At 54.7% G+C, this 17,235-nt stretch overlaps 2 protein-coding genes across 2 annotated transcripts in view; one reads left to right on the forward strand and one right to left on the reverse strand.

Annotated features, from left to right (window-relative positions):
* Positions 1-405: 405 nt before the first annotated feature.
* Positions 406-15,488, forward strand: phf3 (PHD finger protein 3). The gene is given in 20 exon segments (XM_062463003.1): positions 406-541; positions 1,548-1,621; positions 1,925-2,187; positions 2,514-2,636; positions 3,155-4,673; positions 5,017-5,389; positions 6,115-6,166; positions 6,404-6,512; positions 7,524-7,680; positions 9,250-9,366; positions 9,508-9,642; positions 9,794-9,932; positions 10,844-10,944; positions 10,946-11,016; positions 11,267-11,318; positions 11,320-11,343; positions 11,345-11,410; positions 11,540-11,629; positions 11,941-12,136; positions 12,931-15,488. Coding segments are annotated over 18 exon segments (5,310 nt in total). The 5' UTR covers positions 406-541; positions 1,548-1,621; positions 1,925-1,949; the 3' UTR covers positions 14,679-15,488.
* eys (eyes shut homolog) overlaps positions 14,327-17,235 on the reverse strand; it is a 190,205-nt gene continuing 187,296 nt past the window's right edge. Inside the window, 2 exon segments of the mRNA XM_062464477.1 lie at positions 14,327-16,642; positions 16,921-17,082. Of these exon segments, the coding sequence (XP_062320461.1) occupies positions 15,441-16,642; positions 16,921-17,082 (1,364 nt within the window). The 3' untranslated portion in view covers positions 14,327-15,440.

The following is a 17,235-nucleotide window of genomic DNA, read 5'->3' on the forward strand; positions in this document are numbered from 1 at the left end:
CATTCATTTACCATGAAAGTTGTGAGAATGACAGGAAACAACGGATGGAAACGGATAGGCCTAATGTATTTTATTTTAAATGCGGTTTAGAAAAAGGATAGTGGTAGTAGCCTAATTTCTATTATTGTGCGTATAGCGTCCTCCAGTGGATTAATCCTGTACTACGTAGCCTACTAAAGACACAACCAATAAAATAAAATAAAAAACCCGCATATTATTTCGCAGGAGGGTTTTGAGGGAACTGCTTTAAAAGTCAACGGGTGGAGAATAGAGGAGCAAACGGTACCAGATTGATTTCACGCCGTTCCGAAACAAAGCCACCCGGGAAAAGATCCCGCCGGGCTACCCCAGTTTACGAAATGGTGTTGGTAAACACGAGCCACGTGACGACGCCAAAGTCGCCTGAGCGGCTTTGCAGCATCTGAGTCGAATGGCGGCGGAGCTCCAGGAAGTAGCCTCGGCGGAGGGGATTTAGGACTGCGAGGGGCAGGAGTCAACAAAACCGTGTAGAAATGCACGAATCTTAACGTACAAACGACGGGTAAGTGTTGCCGATTCATAAATGGCGTGCACATAGAAAAAAAACTTACCAAGTCGGTGCATCTATGGAGACGAAAGGGGGCGTGAACACATTCAAACGAATGTTAGCTAGCTTACAAGCTAAGTTAGCTAGCCTACCCAGTAAACATGCAAACAAACTATGGTTGGCCTACACAGCTCTCGCCATGTTTATAGCTAGCCATGGAGTACAGTTTAACCGCGAACTGTCGCCCTTAATTCAGAAATTGGAACACACTATATTGTGCACATGCAATTTATGCAGCGCACCTACACGTACTATTTATTTATTCTAGATTTGTAAACTTGTTAGTTTACTTCATCATGCCACGGAGCCATACTTGCTAGCTAGGCTAATAGTTGGTCCTAGAAACCAAATAGCCAATGCGAGCTTATCGCCCTCGCTGCGCTGCTGTCACTTGCAGGCCAGCTCCAACTTACTTAGTTTAGTTGATACAGTAGCAGCTCACGGTCCAGTAGAGTAGGTAGCCTAGTCATTAACTTCAACTATCTAGCTGGAAACACGTATCTTTTCTCCTTTAGGTGTATTTGTTGTTTTAACTACCTGGCTGCTAACTGCCTGTAGTGTATACAGATTTATGACAGTTTTTATAACGTTATTATTGATAGTCTAGCAATGAACCGTTATCTTGAGAGCCAATCAGCCAAACGCTAAGGGCTCCGTCTAGTTGCTGGAATGAGCAATTGTATTGAACCGGGAAGAGTTCGAACAATTGATTCAGTCAAGAGAAAGGACAGGTATGTTGTTATGTATGCATTAGTGTAACCTGTAAATTGCATGCAGACAACTCTTTCAATGTTTATGTTCAAAAGGGAACGCTAGAAGAGTAGTCCCAAGATGTAGCCCTAGCCCGCGGCTCCCACACTTGTTACCAATGATGTGGGTTTACATCGCTAGCGTTACCGTAGCTCTTAACAATTAAGGACGTTTACTTTCAGACACTCATCAAGTCGTTTTGTTTTTTCAGACCATTGGAAGTTCAAGACGTTGATGGTGTGTGCAGTCCTGTAATGAAGATAACTAGAGGTGTCGGTCATCAAGGTATGAAATGTATCTCTGCTAGTGTGTTAGCTGTAGGCTTCACCATGCTTTTGGTTGCCCAAAAAAAGTCAAAACAGTTTACACTTTGGAATAAAACATGTGGTTCTGTTCAATAATCAAAATTCAGACAAAAACTATATACAATTTAAGTTTGATTGAAACGAAGGGAATGACATGTCCACATTTATTCATCTAGCATGTACTTTTATCTTCTAAAACAACTTACAAATATATATCAAAAACAGTATGGTCTTAATTTGAAGGAACCTGCTTGTTGACTGGTGTTGGGTCTTTTCCCTGCAGGCCTGACCAGAGGGCAACAGCATTCATGGATATAGCAGACACCTTTAACCACTTAATTCCCAGTGACCAGTTGGATGACTCTCTTTTAATTGGCCAGAACCTGGAATGTGAAGCGAGTAATGAGTTTGGAGCAGGCCTTGATCAGCTGGAAGATTCGTTAAAGAACATGTTGAGTGACAAAGATCCAATGTTTGGGTCAGCAAGCTCCCAGTTCAACCTCTTGGATGGCGATGACCCTAACTTTCAGATCGCAGGGGCCGCGGGTACGTGATCCTCGCAGATTAAAGCTAAAATAATTCCTGTCAACTCTTCCGCCAATTTTTCTTTTGAAAGTTGAACAGAAAAGTGGGTTACATTTCAGGTGTTTTCTGTGGAATGTGTTCAGCACTGTTTCCCCTTACAGCTTGTGTAGTTAAACGTTACGTTCGACATGATATTCCTACGCACGTTCATTTGCGTTATTCAGATTCTTCATTGCTGCTGTTATGAGTATTGTACGTGTTACCCCTGCTGTTGATTTTGTTCTGTAACCGTGCACAGTGTTATCTGAACGTATGTGAAGTGGATTGAACCTGCGTCTCTCTGCCAGGTGGGCTGGAAGGACCCGGGGCTGCCCTGGGGTCCGCCGGGGCACAAACGCCTCAGGCTGAAACCCCACGAGTGAAGCGTCCGGTGGGACGGCCCAGGAAGCACCCGCTGGGAGCACCCACGGGTACGAACCAAGTCACCCTCATCACACTGTGATTCAGATGATTGCATTTTGTTCGCAAGATCGATAGTTCACTCATGATTTAGTTAGAAACATATGGAAGTTTGGTTAGACCATTAGAAAGATGTTAAGAGGAGCAGATTTACGAATTCCAGTGTATCTATTCTTGTCCTCACAAATGGCTAATAAATGTCAGGTTTTGAAGCTGTGCATCGGTTTTGATGTAGAAAAACACTTGTTTAAGAATCAACATTACCAGCCTCTAGTAGGTATTAGGAGCTGTTTGACATTCATTGGTCGATAAAAACACCACCACACTAATTTCCCAGACCAGCTGTTTTTGGAATGTACATTTACACAAAACACATTTGTTTAGGTGAAGTAGATGCTGATATTATGTGTCTATTATTTGACTGCGTGTTGCAACCAAATGTTCTTATCTTCGACCAACAGTAGTTTCTTGCATTACTGCTTCATAGTTGAAGCAGGATTTATTCGCGCGATTTCAACCCCTGTTTCAGATCGAGGAACTTTTAAACCCCCGAACACTAAGTCTCCTGGGAGACCCGGCAGGAAGACGATGAACAAGCCCCAGAATACGTTTCTGATCGAGAAGGGAGCGAGCGTGGCGCAGATCCGGCGAGATCTCCACCTGGGGGGCCGGGTGTCCATCTCGGACCTGGACCTGGGGGGGTGGCTGAGCCCCGTGGTGGTGCTGAGGCGCCTGACCGTCACCGTGGGGGGCTTCAGGATCGAGCTGCTCCCCGGGCCCTCGTACGCGGAGGCCGCCGGCGCTCAGACCATATGCCTGGAGGAAGGCGTCTCGTATGGAGGAGAGGTGGAGTACGCCGTGGTGCCGGAGCCGTCCGCCAGCGCGGAGACGCCGGCAGGCCTGAGCGCCGTGCAGGCCGGCAGCCGCCAGGACGAGGTGCCACTCAGCCTGGGCCCCTACGTCAACCCTAACGACGTCCAGGCCGCCAACGGCACGCTGTGTCTCGCTGAGACCAAACTTCACGACCAGCGAGTCGCCCGGAAGCCTGGGCCCGCCAGCAGGACGAGAGATGGCGCTAAGAAGCCTCCGGTCGTACACAACAACAACAACAACAGTGATGACAAAAAAGTTGAGGCTGTCAGTAAAGTTGCAGCGGTCAATAAAGTTGCAAGCAACAATAACACAAGCGACAAGAAACGGGGGTTGCCAGACAAAAAACAGTTGAACCTTAAGCAGGGATTGTCTTCTGTCAAGAACAAGCCCCTTGTGTCTGGACGCCCGAGTGGCATGTTGAAGGGGCCCCTCAAAGGACCCCAACAGGTCCCCTCCAAGAACCCCCAGAGGAGGGATATCCAAGCTATCAAAGCCCTGAGGGAGAAGCAAGGCCTTCTGTCCTTGAAGAGGCGCATGGAGAACCTCTCCGCTCGCCCAGCCGGCAAGAGGCCGAGGCTGGTGGACGGCCGCCCTGTGAGAATGAAGCCCAAAGCTCTGGATCCGTCCCGCGCTCCGGCCAAGAGAGACGACCATCCTGTCGGACCTCCAGGGTTGTCCAAACCCAACCCCAACCCCGGATCCAGACCACACCCCACGCCCCACCCATCACCTGGGAAACCCCACCCATCACCTGGGAAACCCCACCCATCACCTGGGAAACCCCACCCATCACCTGGGAAACCCCCCCACCACCCTGGAAACCCTGGTCACCACGGGAACCCTGGTCACCACCTAAACCCTGGTCACCACGGGAACCCTGGACACCACGGAAACCATCCTCAGAAGAGGACGCACTCGTCGGCCGATGAGGAGAGTCTGGAGAAGCCCAAAGTGAAGAAGGTGGAGAAGCCCCTTCTGCAGAAGCACAAGACCAGGACCTCCAGGAGCATCTCCGTGGAGGAGCCCCAGCTCTTCATCCCTGACAACGCCCCGGCGACCGCCCCGGCCACCGCCCCGGCGACCAAGAAGGAGGATGCAGAGGAGGAGCAGTCGGGTTCCGAGACCTGGGATGGAACGAGAAACTGTGGGCTGTGCAGCAAACATCACAACAACACGTGAGTGTTCCGGCTGGTTCTTCTGAAGCAGTAATGCTGCACTAATGTGCTTTTGCTCGAATGTAGTCACTTTTTAAAAATCTTTTAACCCAAAGTCTTAGTTTTATCCAACTAAGTTGTTGTGCTTATGCTCTTTACTTTGTGCCATGCCATGTTTACGAAGTTGTAGCTGAATGAGACAACAATATACTTACATTCAGTAGTGTGGCTGTGCTCAGCCTTGTATGAATTTGCCCCGAATTCACAAAGATAGATAGATAGCCTCCAGGCTTGTCTGTGCAGCACGGCCCCTGGTGCTCCCTCAGAACCCGCTCTACATCCCTCTCCTCCGTGTCGCCCTCAGGTTCATGGTGGGCTGCGGCCGCTGCGATGACTGGTTCCACGGCGACTGCGTGGGCCTGGACCTGCAGAAGGTGCAGGAGATGGAGGCGGAGGACCAGATGTATGTGTGTCTGAAGTGCTGTGCTGAGGAGAGGGCCAGGGTGGAGGAGAGCCCGGCCCAGGGAGACGGAGCCAAGCCTGAGGTCCACACCAAGCCTGAGGTCCACACCAAGCCTGAGGTCCACACCAAGCCTGAGGTCCAAACCAAGCCTGAGGTCCAAACCAAGCCTGAGGTCCACACCAAGCCTGAGGGCCACGAATGCAAAGCGGGTGCCAAGCAGAAACCCTGTTCCCCACACCCACCCACCTCAGGCGGAGTCCGACCTTCCAGAAAGGTACTAGAGTGTGCAGATCTCCATGACAACACATTGGTTTGTTGTTTGTAATCCATGAATGGACTCCTTACACACTATGTCATCCACACAAAACAATCCTTTTCTTTTTCTTCTTCCTGTTGCTCAATGTTTTGTAGGTTTAGCCAAAACGTTTCGTTCCCCTCAGCTAATTAGCATTCTGATATTTGATCGCAGGCAGTGTTGCTACCACACATAGGTTTGTTGCTCGTCGTCTCCTCTGCTTTGCTGCACCTTGTACACACAGGTGGCTGGGTCGCCATGGTGCACTCTAAACACACGCACTGCAGTTACAGCCGTTGAAAAGCTTGTTTATGTGAGTGGCTGAGGTGCGTTTGATTTGGGTCACAGGTAGCACTAATGGGGCTTATCCATTGGTTTCATTGTACAGGGTGAGAAATCAATTGCGCATATGTTTGCCAGTGGTAACCGTCTTCGATTGGATACATCACTCAGCTGTTACTTCACTGTCTTCATCACCATGGCGATGCGATAACTGTCTCACAAACTCACACTTTCTTGTACATTGTCTGACATCCTAGTCTAAAAGCTACGTTAGTTTTGAGGGATGTTAAAAAGTAGGAAATATTACTACATATTTCAAAAATCTATTGTTTACTATTGGTGATACACATCATATGAAGATAGATTACACATGAGTTGAATGTTCCCTGTTGGTAATTGATGTGATGTGTGTGTGTGTGTAGGACTCAGGGGACAGAAGACAATCAACAGAGAGCAAAGACTCCCTCAGAACAGGTTTGTGATTGCCTGACTGATTCAATCATTCATTCATCATTCAACTTTTTGACATTTTAAAATGCCTTCGCAGCAAGCACATCATGATAATATACACATTACCTGTCGAGGAGGAATTTCCTTTGGGATGAATAAAGTGAATCGAATTGACCGGCACATTCTAGCAACTTACCAGCTGGAGGAAGTGCTTCTCCCCAGTGGTGTGTTGGGGGAATAACAAGCGTTCCTGTTCTGCAGGGATCCACGGGAGCAAGACCAGAGTCTCTCCCTCGTCGTCAAGGAGACCGTCGCTGGACGAGATCAGGAGGAGCGTCAGAGATTCCCTGAAGGAGATTCTAGTCAAGCGGTAAGTAGGCACTCTGCAGGGTGGGTTTGGATGCTAGCTGGGTCACACTGCAGGGTGGGTTTGGATGCTAGCTGGCTAGCAGGGTCACACTGCAGAGTGGGTGTGGATGCTAGCTGGCTAGCAGGGTCACACTGCAGGGTGGGTGTGGATGCTAGCTGGGTCACACTGCAGGGTGGGTGTGGATGCTAGCTGGCTAGCTGGCTAGCAGGGTCACACTGCAGGGTGTGTGTGGATGCTAGCTGGGTCACACTGCAGGGTGGGTGTGGATGCTAGCTGGGTCACACCGCAGGGTGGGTGTGGATGCTAGCTGGGTCACACTGCAGGGTGGGTGTGGATGCTAGCAGGGTCACACTGCAGAGTGGGTGTGGATGCTAGCTGGGTCACACTGCGGGGTGGGTGTGGATGCTAGCTGGCTAGCAGGGTCACACTGCAGGGTGTGTGTGGATGCTAGCTGGGTCACACTGCAGGGTGGGTGTGGATGCTAGCTGGGTCACACTGCAGAGTGGGTGTGAATGCTAGCTGGGTCACACTGCAGGGTGGGTGTGGATGCTAGCTGGGTCACGATGTAATCGTATATTCATCTTTTGTCATCTGAAGATGGCGCACAACTGCCTTTTTACTATCTCTGTCATAATCGCTTTCTTTTCTACTTTATGGCTGTGTGTAATAAACACTGTGACCTACAAAGCCAGTAGCTGTGTTCGAACCACCTCCTTCTCTTATCCGCAACGCCCCACATTTGAACCTCCATCTAGGGCCTTGCATGAGGCGAAAGCAAATGAAGCAGAACTTCTGGTTTCCGCTGCAATTTTTCCACTATCTCATCAGCATTTTGCAACTGCTAATAAAACGTGGTTGGCATGCGTGATTGCCCACTTTATAGCATGTCGATTCCACCGTCGGAATTAAGACACTCCAACTGAAAGGGTGTAGCAACATGAGTGTAGTGCACCGTACAGAGGAGGGGGCACGTGATGGGAAACAGCCGGTGAGCTCGTGCTCTGTGCCCAGGTTGAAGGAGTCGGACTTGAAGACGCCGCTGGAGAAAGCTGCCGAAGTTGCCAAGAAGACGGAGCGAGAGCTGTTCCACTACTACAAAGACACCGACAGCAAGTACAAGAGCAAGTACAGGAGCCTCATGTTCAACCTGAAAGATACCAAAAACAATGTGAGTACAGCGCCAGGGTCACTGCGCCTGCCGCCACATTTCTGTGCTTCTCACACTGACGAGGGTCCGTAGAGGGATGCAGGGGGGGGGAGAGGAGAGGAGGGGGGAGAGGAGGGGAGAGGAGGGGGGAGAGGAGAGGAGAGGAGGGGGGAGAGGAGAGGAGAGGAGGGGGGAGAGGAGAGGAGGGGGGAGAGGAGGGGAGAGGAGGGGGGAGAGGAGAGGAGAGGAGGGGGGAGAGGAGAGGAGAGGAGGGGGGAGAGGAGAGGAGGGGGGAGAGGAGAGGAGGGGGGAGCAGGAGAGGAGAGGAGGGGGGAGAGGAGAGGAGGGGGGAGAGGAGAGGAGGGGGGAGCAGGAGGGGAGGGGGGAGAGGAGAGGAGGGGGGAGAGGAGAGGAGGGGGGAGAGGAGAGGAGGGGGGAGAGGAGAGGAGAGGAGGGGGGAGAGGAGAGGAGAGGAGGGGGGAGAGGAGGGGAGAGGAGGGGAGAGGAGGGGGGAGAGGAGAGGAGAGGAGAGGAGGGGGGAGAGGAGAGGAGAGGAGGGGGGAGAGGAGAGGAGGGGGGAGAGGAGAGGAGGGGGGAGAGGAGAGGAGGGGGGAGCAGGAGGGGAGGGGGGAGAGGAGAGGAGGGGGGAGCAGGAGAGGAGGGGGGAGAGGAGAGGAGAGGAGGGGGGAGAGGAGAGGAGAGGAGGGGGGAGAGGAGAGGAGGGGGGAGCAGGAGAGGAGAGGAGGGGGGAGAGGAGAGGAGGGGGGAGAGGAGAGGGGGGGAGAGGAGAGGAGAGGAGGGGGGAGAGGAGAGGAGGGGGGAGAGGAGAGGAGGGAGGAGAGGAGAGGAGGGAGGAGAGGAGGGAGGAGAGGAGGGGGGAGAGGAGAGGAGAGGAGGGGGGAGCAGGAGAGGAGAGGAGAGGAGGGGGAGAGGAGAGGAGGGGGGAGCAGGAGAGGAGGGGGGAGCAGGAGGGGAGGGGGGAGAGGAGAGGAGGGGGGAGAGGAGAGGAGGGGGGAGAGGAGAGGAGGGGGGAGAGGAGAGGAGAGGAGGGGGGAGCAGGAGAGGAGAGGAGGGGGGAGCAGGAGAGGAGAGGAGGGGGGAGAGGAGAGGAGGGGGGAGAGGAGAGGGGGGGAGAGGAGAGGAGAGGAGGGGGGAGAGGAGAGGAGGGGGGAGAGGAGAGGAGGGAGAGGAGGGGGGAGAGGAGAGGAGGGGGGAGAGGAGGGGGGAGAGGAGAGGAGGGGGGAGAGGAGGGGGGAGAGGAGAGGAGGGGGGAGAGGAGAGGGGGGGAGAGGAGAGGGGGGGGGAGAGGAGAGGAGGGGGGAGAGGAGAGGAGGGAGAGGAGGGGGGAGAGGAGGGGGGAGAGGAGAGGAGGGAGAGGAGGGGGGAGCAGGAGGGGGGAGCAGGAGGGGAGGTTGTTTGCATATTCTTGGATGCAATTCTAACAGAAGAGGTGCAGGGGATATTTAAATATTTTGTCTATAGCCGTTGAGGAAGTGCTGTGTTGTTGTGATGTGACGTGCTGTTGCTGTGCAGGCGGGTTCTGTTGCCGTGGCTGTCTGCTGACTGTGTGTTCCCCGTGGTGTTGTGCAGGTGTTGTTCAAGAGGGTTCTGAAAGGAGAGATCTCCCCAGACCACCTGATCAGGATGAGTCCCGAGGAACTGGCCTCCAAGGAGCTGGCTGCCTGGAGACAGCGGGAGAACCGACATGTAAGGGAGAACCTGAGAACACAGCCCTGTCTGTCTGGGAACACGCCCTTAACCACCTGCGACTAACTGTGTGTGTGTGTGTGGGGTGTGTGTGTGGGGTGTGTGTGTGTGTGGGGGGTGTGTGTGTGCTCGTGGATCCAGACCATTGAGATGATCGAGAAGGAACAAAGGGAGGTGGAGAGGAGGCCCATCACCAAGATCACCCACAAAGGAGAGATCGAGATCGAGAGTCAGGAGCCAGCGAAGGCCCCGGAAGCCACTGTGGACAGCGGAGAGGTAGTACACACACACACCCCCACACACACACACCCCACACACACACCCCACACACCCCTCACACACACCACACCACACACACACACACCAGCACTGCCCCATCTTAGCTCATGTGTGATTCAGACCGTCACGTTTGTGTGTTTGTGTTCAGCCGGAGCCTGGTTCCAAGGACGACCCTGGAGACATTCCTCCAGAGCTGCTAGCAGATGCCGGAAGCAGCAAGACCACCAAAGACACCACAGCCCTCCACAAGTCCCACCTGTTCGACCTCCACTGTAGGATCTGCACAGGTACCCAAGCCCTCCTCCTAGACAGCTACCAGCCCCAGGTCAGCCCTCCTCCTAGACAGCTACCAGCCCCAGGTCAGCCCTCCTCCTAGACAGCCACAAGCCCCAGGTCAGCCCTCCTCCTAGACAGCTACCAGCCTCAGGTCAGCCCTCCTCCTAGACAGCCACCAGCCCCAGGTCAGCCCTCCTCCTAGACAGCTACCAGCCCCAGGTCAGCCCTCCTCCTAGACAGCCACCAGCCCCAGGTCAGCCCTCCTCCTAGACAGCTACCAGCCCCAGGTCAGCCCTCCTCCTAGACAGCTACCAGCCCCAGGTCAGCCCTCCTCCTAGACAGCCACCAGCCCCAGGTCAGCCTTCCTCCTAGACAGCTACCAGCCCCAGGCCCCTCCTCCTATATGGAAGTGCTTCTATCTGGCCCTGGAAGTGTTAGCACCAGGGGTGGCTAGGCGTCCAGGCAAGGAAGTGTTAGCACCAGGGGTGGCTAGGCGTCCAGGCCAGGAAGGGTTAGCACCAGGGGTGGCTAGGCGTCCAGGCCAGGAAGTGTTAGCACCAGGGGTGGCTAGGCGTCCAGGCCAGGAAGGGTTAGCACCAGGGGTGGCTAGGCGTCCAGGCCAGGAAGTGTTAGCACCAGGGGTGGCTAGGCGTCCAGGCCAGGAAGTGTTAGCACCAGGGGTGGCTAGGCGTCCAGGCCAGGAAGTGTTAGCACCAGGGGTGGCTAGGCGTCCAGGCCAGGAAGGGTTCAATCCAGGGGCCTATACTACGAAGCAGGATTTAAGCAGGATTTGGGCCTGTAGACATCCTCAGCCCCTACACCAACCTGTAGACATATCCTCAGCCCTACACCAACCTGTAGACATATCCTCAGCGCCACATTTTCCATTGACTAACGTTGTTTGTTCCCGGCGTGGTTTCAGGCCGCATGGCCCCTCCTGTAGAGGAGGTTCCTACCAAGGTGGTGTCCACCACGGTGGTGAAGAGGCAGTCCTCGGAGGGGGGGCCCCGGCCCCCGGCCTCCCCCCGCCCTGGAGGACGAGCTACACATCAACGTCCTGGAGGACAACACTAAGACCTCCAGCGGCGAGGCCAGGTCTGTAGGCACGCATGGCCACACACACACACACACACACACAGTCACACACCTAAGCCACGCACAATTGTCATCTCTTGCTCTCCAACACATGTATTCGTTCATAAGTGTGTTTGTACCACAATTGTGAGACGAATAAACGTTTTCTTCAAGAAGTTACACATTCAGACCATCCCCTCCACTCAATCACGTCCAGTATTTCTTCCACACAAGCCAGTCACAGCTCTTCTGAAGTGTGTGTGTGTCCCAGGTCCGACTACACCAGATATGACGAGACTGTCTTCCTGGCAAACCTGAAAACCGCTGTGGAGAGGGTTTCTCAACATGGGCCGCCGTGGCCAAGATGGTCACCAAGATGTACCCGGTGTCCGGGGTCCTGGACAGCCTGAACGAGGTTAACGCAGCCATGTTTTAGACACACACACAAGACACAATCTCCGTACGAAATGCAGAGCTCAACCTGCACCTGGTACTTTGCTGTAGTTGAGTCCTACCTAACTCTTGTCCTCGCTGCCCCTCCCAGGACCTGCCTGACAGCATCCAGGTCGGAGGCCGGATCAGCCCTCAGATCGTCTGGGACTACCTGGAGAAGATTCGCGCCACTGGCACCAAAGTGAGTCTGGGCCTGGGGAAACACTGCCTCGCGCTGAGGCACACTCACTTGCCTCAGGTGGAACACTTCTGATAAGGAGCCGAGCTTCATCTTAGATATAGAAACAACGAGAGAGGGACAAGAGAGACCGACAAGTGATAGAGAGAGATTTAGCGCTGAATGAATAAAGTTTGCATGAATTTATAGTTTTAAGTATTTTCCTTCAGGGAAGATAAGTTAATCCCCAAGTTTGCGTGCGAGTATGTGTTGTGCTTGAGGGTGTGTGAGAGAGAGGGTCTGGCCATCTGTTCACCATGTGTGTTCCTTCCCAGGAGGTGTGTTTGATTCGCTTCTCCCCGGAGACGGAGGAGGATGAGATCTCCTACACGCTGCTGTATGCATACTTCAGCAGCCGAAAGCGCTTCGGGGTGGTGGCCAACAACCTGAAGAGGGTGAAAGACATGTACCTCATCCCCCTAGGAGCCATCGAGAAAGTACCTCACCAGCTGGTCCCCTTTGATGGGCCTGGTAAGGCTGACACCACTCCCTGCAGCGTTGTAACCTGACACCACCTTCTAACATGACTCCTCACAACCTTGTTACTATTGACCATTTTATGATGATATTATTTACCGTATTTCTTCGATTAAACGCAGCTGCGTTTATTACACAATGTTCATTTTTGGTGCAGCGTTTATTCAAGGGCAGCATTTATTCGAGGGCGGCGTTTAATTAGTAAGAGATATTTAGTGAATTGTAGCTGCAGTGCAGCCATAGACAAACAAATACAGTATTGTAGGCTAGCTGCGCTAGCATGCTAACGTGTCTTTAGACAAGCTTGCTAGTTAGCTACATTAAATGTTCTTAGCTAGTTTGAACAGTATGGTCTTCTAAATCACCGATTTAGCAACGAGTAAATGTTAGCTAGACTAGCTAACTATCTCATCTGCTTTTTATTAACGCTGATTTGCAAGGAATGCAAGCTAGTGTAATTTGCTTAGTAAGGTATATTGATGTGATATTTGAAACGTATTTAGCTAGAAGTGGGCGCCCCTAGTGCAACACAAAGCAAAGAGAATGTTCATTAAAATAACATGCTGCTACTACCGTATTTCTTCCACGTTTATTACACCATGTTCATTTTTGTTGCGGCGTTTAATCAAAGAAATACGGTAATCTAAAAAGTGAAGCCATCTCTCAGATTTGACCTTGTCTGTCTCAGTTCCCCCCCCCCCCCCCCCCCCCCCCCTGACCGTTGTTGTTAGTGCCTATGGGCAGGGTGTGTGCGTGTCTCAAGTCGTCTGTTGTGTGTTCCTCCCCAGGTCTGGAGATGAACCGTCCCAACCTCCTGCTGGGCCTCATCATTCGCCAGCGGCCCAAGAGGGACTTCCTCCCCGTGGACGACAACGAGACGGCCCGCTTCGTCCCCGAGACCACGCCCCTGCCGGCCGCGCCCACGCCCAAACCCCAACCCGCCGAGGAGGACGCGACCACGTACCTGACCTCCCTTGCCGTCGCTCGGCCGAAAGACGAGGAGAAAGACGCCGAGCTGGAGGGCGCAGAGGCGCCCGCACCAGCCTCTCCTGAGGAGGGGGAGGGGGTGCTTCAGGACTCCCTCAAGCCGCTGCGCTTCCTCCCTGGGGTGCTGAGGTGCTGGGGGGGCGCGCTGCCCCCCATGCCCGACCTAGCCGGGAAGACCCAAGCGGGGAGCGCCGACCCCCTGAACCCTGCGCAGATAGCCATCCCAGGGCTGGGGGACCTGCCCCCGCCGCCCCCCCCTCCCAAGCCCCCCCCAGTCCCCAGGCTGGACCGCTTCGTCATCAAGAAGAAGGAGCCCAAGCCGGCCAATCCGGAAGCGCAGCCTCCCAGCCCGGCGGAGAAGCCAGCCGGCAACGCCGCGGCCAATCACTCGGCGGAGTCGGTCTCTCTGAAAGACAAGCCGGCAGACGTCTCCACCAGCGCCTACCTGGCCAGTCTGTCTTCTTCCGGCGGCAACAGGGACAGCAGCCCGGCTAGCGAAGCGCCCTCCACGGACACTCCCTCCCCCGTCCTCAAACCGGCTCCGCCCAGCGGCATCCTGAAGAAGAGCTCAGCCTACTCCAACTCACTCCCCGTCCCTGTTCTCCACACCAGAAGCTACCCCGCCCCCACAGCCAAGCCAGCCGGCTCCCCCAAGCCAGAACACCCACCCCAGGAGGGCGCCAGCTCTCACCCCAGCAGGGGGCCACCTGCCCCTAGCCAACCCTGCCCCCCAGCACCCTACCCTCCTGCAGGAGCCCCAGAGCACCCCAGCCCCTCCGCAGTGATGCCCCCCTGCAGCATCGCTGCACCTAACCCACCCCACATGCCCCCTCTGGTACCGGGTAGCTACGGTTACCCCAGCGCCGCCCCTCCCGTGCTCCCCCGGCCAGACCCCCAGAACCAGGCGGCTGTCTGGCCTTCGCCGACCCTCCCCCCTCCAGGGCAGGCCCCCTCCTGTGAGGGGCAGGGACACCCTGAACCCTCCGACCCTCCGCCTCTGTCCTCCACTAAAGAAGGACCTGAGAGGATGCTGGCCCAGCCTCAGCCCCAGCCCCAGCCTCAGCCCCAGCCTCAGCCTCTGTCCCAGCCTCTGTCCCAGCCACAGTCCTCAGCCTCGGCTGAGGACAGTGACAGCTCTGACAGACACAGGTCCCGCGAGTCGTCCCATCACGAGAAGAGAAGCCGACACTACGACAGGGAGAGAGACCACGACAGGGAGAGAGACCACGACAGGGAGAGAGACCACGACAGGGAGAGAGACCACGACAGGGAGAGAGACCACGACAGGGAGAGAGACCACGACAGGGAGAGAGACCACGACAGGGAGAGAGACCACGACAGAGGGAAGAAGCACGACAGGAGCTATGAGGACAAGCACAGGGAAAGGAGCAGGCACCGCGGACACTCTGCAGAAGATCGCTACGGAGACAGGAGGAAAGACCGTCACCACGGCGACGACTACGACAGCCGCCACAGGGACAGGCACCGGCACAGGAGAGACTCTGACTACGACAAAGGGAGGCGGAGCGCCCGAGACAGCCACTCGTGATCGAGGATTTTGATACGTCACAGGAAAATTTCGAAAGACACACGGCCATGATTGGATGAATTTTAAAGACACGCCCATGATCCACATGTTTTTGTGCCATTTGCTTATGTCATGTTCCTTTTTTTAATCAGTTATATATTGAGAATACAGCAGAGAAAATGTTTCAGTACGATAACACAGAATTCAGCTTTCATAAGAGAACGTACTAAAAGGCTACTTTCACAACTCCTGAAGGTGATTTTCAAGTTATAAACCACACATTCTTTTATGTGTTCATTTGATTGTCTTTTATCGTGTCACGTTGTGACTGGCTGCACTGAGAGGAATGTTGTGAGAGACTGGGGCTCCGTTGTGTTCAGGAGGGAGCCGGCCCGCCCTCGCAGGAGCCGGCCAGTCCTCGCCGTCTGAGGAAATCCACACTAACGCTGGGGCAGAAAGTCCTGCAGCTACAGACTCGACACCAGACTGTTTGTGTCACGTCACAGACATTTGCCATGAAAGCAGCTTCTTTTGATTTCAAAATGTTCCTATTTCTTATTTTTCTTAACGCCTTTTTTTTTTTTTAAAGCTAATTTCTACCTGCATTTTGGTCAGAAATGAAGCGAAGTGTGTTCATGTGCAGTTCTTAATAAAGCTTATCTTTTTATTGTTGATATGAAAATGTTGTCCTTGAGCAGGGGGAAAAAGCTAAGTGTATTTCTCATAAACCACTTTGACACACATTGGCAGTACTACTTGACCCCTTGTTTCATGCCAACTCTGCTATTCATTGCCTTTGAAAACATTAAAGCCTTCACTGTTCTGAACAAACTGCAGGTGTCTGGGCTCCTGGTACAGGTGAACATCTTTCAGCGCTCCTACGAACCTGCGGCTGAACAGGCCGCCGCTAACCTCCGCTACATCCCTGTGGAGCTCGAACCCTCCCAGGTAGACCACGCCGCCGTGGTTAAGTGCCACGTATCGCTCGAACGGGTCCACGTCCTGGAGGAGAACCCTGTCCCCGTCCAGCCGCACCTCCAGCACCGTGCCGCTGAGCTCCAGGGAGGCGGCGTGCCAGCGGTCACAGCACAGCGCAGCGCCACCCACCGCCTGGGGGGGCCACAACCTCTCCCCCAGGTTCACCGCCACCTTCAGCTTCCCCCCCTGGAGCCCCACGGCCAGGTAGTCGTCGTCCTCATGCTCCGCCCTCCCCATCCACGCCATCAGCCCGTCGCCGGCGCCCGCCGAGAAGTTGAACGCCAGCCGCGTGAGCCTCAGGTTGCGGGCGCTGAACTTGGGGTCGCTGTGCTTGACGTAGGAGCGACCTATGAACCTGAGGCTGGTCAGGGCCACTTCCTCCTTGCAGTGCTCGCCTTGCCTCCCGAGCGGGCAGAGGCAGAGGTAGGATGGAGGCAGGGCAGCCGGGACGCACAGGGCCCCGTTGTGGCACATGTGGTTGAGGCAGCTGACGGACTGGTTGCACAGCGGGCCGGTCCAGGCGGGGGGGCAGGCGCACAGGAAGGATTGGCCCCCGAGGGGCCGGCAGCGGCCCCCGTTCCGGCACACCTTGTACCCGCACGCCGTGCCGTCCCAGTCCCCCACGTTGGCCCCGCCCAGCGCCCCAGCCTCCGTCAGCTCCAGCTCCACCCCGTTCACCAACACCTCCCGGATCCCGCCCGTGAAGCCCACAGACCCCGCCTCCACCGCCTCGTTGGCCACCGCGCTCAGGGAGGACACGCCCCCGACGAACATCTCCGGGGCGACATCCAGCGTGGTCATGGCAGCCGGCGTGGCGATGGTCGGCTGCGCCTCGGAGCCGTCCAGGACCAGGAATCCATGCTGGCCGTCCCGGCCCGCCCGCGCGCTGTGCCAGGTACGGCCGCTGATGTCCACCCTCCTGGGAGCCTGGAGGACCACAGTGCCGTCACCCAGGTTGTAGCGCAGCTGCAGGAAACCTGATGCCAGAGAGAGACACAGGAAGTCCCCTGAAAGAGGGAGAGAAGAGGGAGACAGAAACCATGACGAGTGCTTATGGTGAAGAGTTATTTCTTCATGCTGTAATCATCTGCTCTGCATGGCCAAATGGATGACTCAGTTCAGCTGTAGCAAAACATTATCAGTATCTAAATTGAGGACTTTTTCCTCAAGTGTCTTTTAATAAATCAGCTAGCGATGAACCATAAAAGTTCAGAAGAAGAGCTTCATAAGGGAGATGACGTTTGAACGCGTTGACGCGAGTGTTTTAGCGACGTGGCCCTCCTACCTGATCTGGCAGCGAGGTGCTGTGCCGTGTAGAAGAGGACGCCCTCTGGGGACAGGGTCTGGAACTGCAGCTGCAGGGCGGTCCTGTGTCGGATGTTGGGGCCAAGGAAGGACATCCACGAGGACAGGTTACCACTGAAGTATGGGTCGCTGATGGCCACCACTGGCAGGGGGGGACATCAAAATGGCAACAGTTCAACCTGTTTCTTTATACGGTTAACACAACTGCATATATTCAAATGGGTTGTGCGTTTATGTATTTGTTAGCGTGTCGGTAGGAGAGAGTGAGCGAGACAGAGAGATTCTCATTTTTCGG

This window comes from Osmerus eperlanus, chromosome 6 (assembly GCF_963692335.1).
Source record: "Osmerus eperlanus chromosome 6, fOsmEpe2.1, whole genome shotgun sequence".
In the NCBI taxonomy this organism is placed as follows: Eukaryota; Metazoa; Chordata; class Actinopteri; order Osmeriformes; family Osmeridae; genus Osmerus; species Osmerus eperlanus.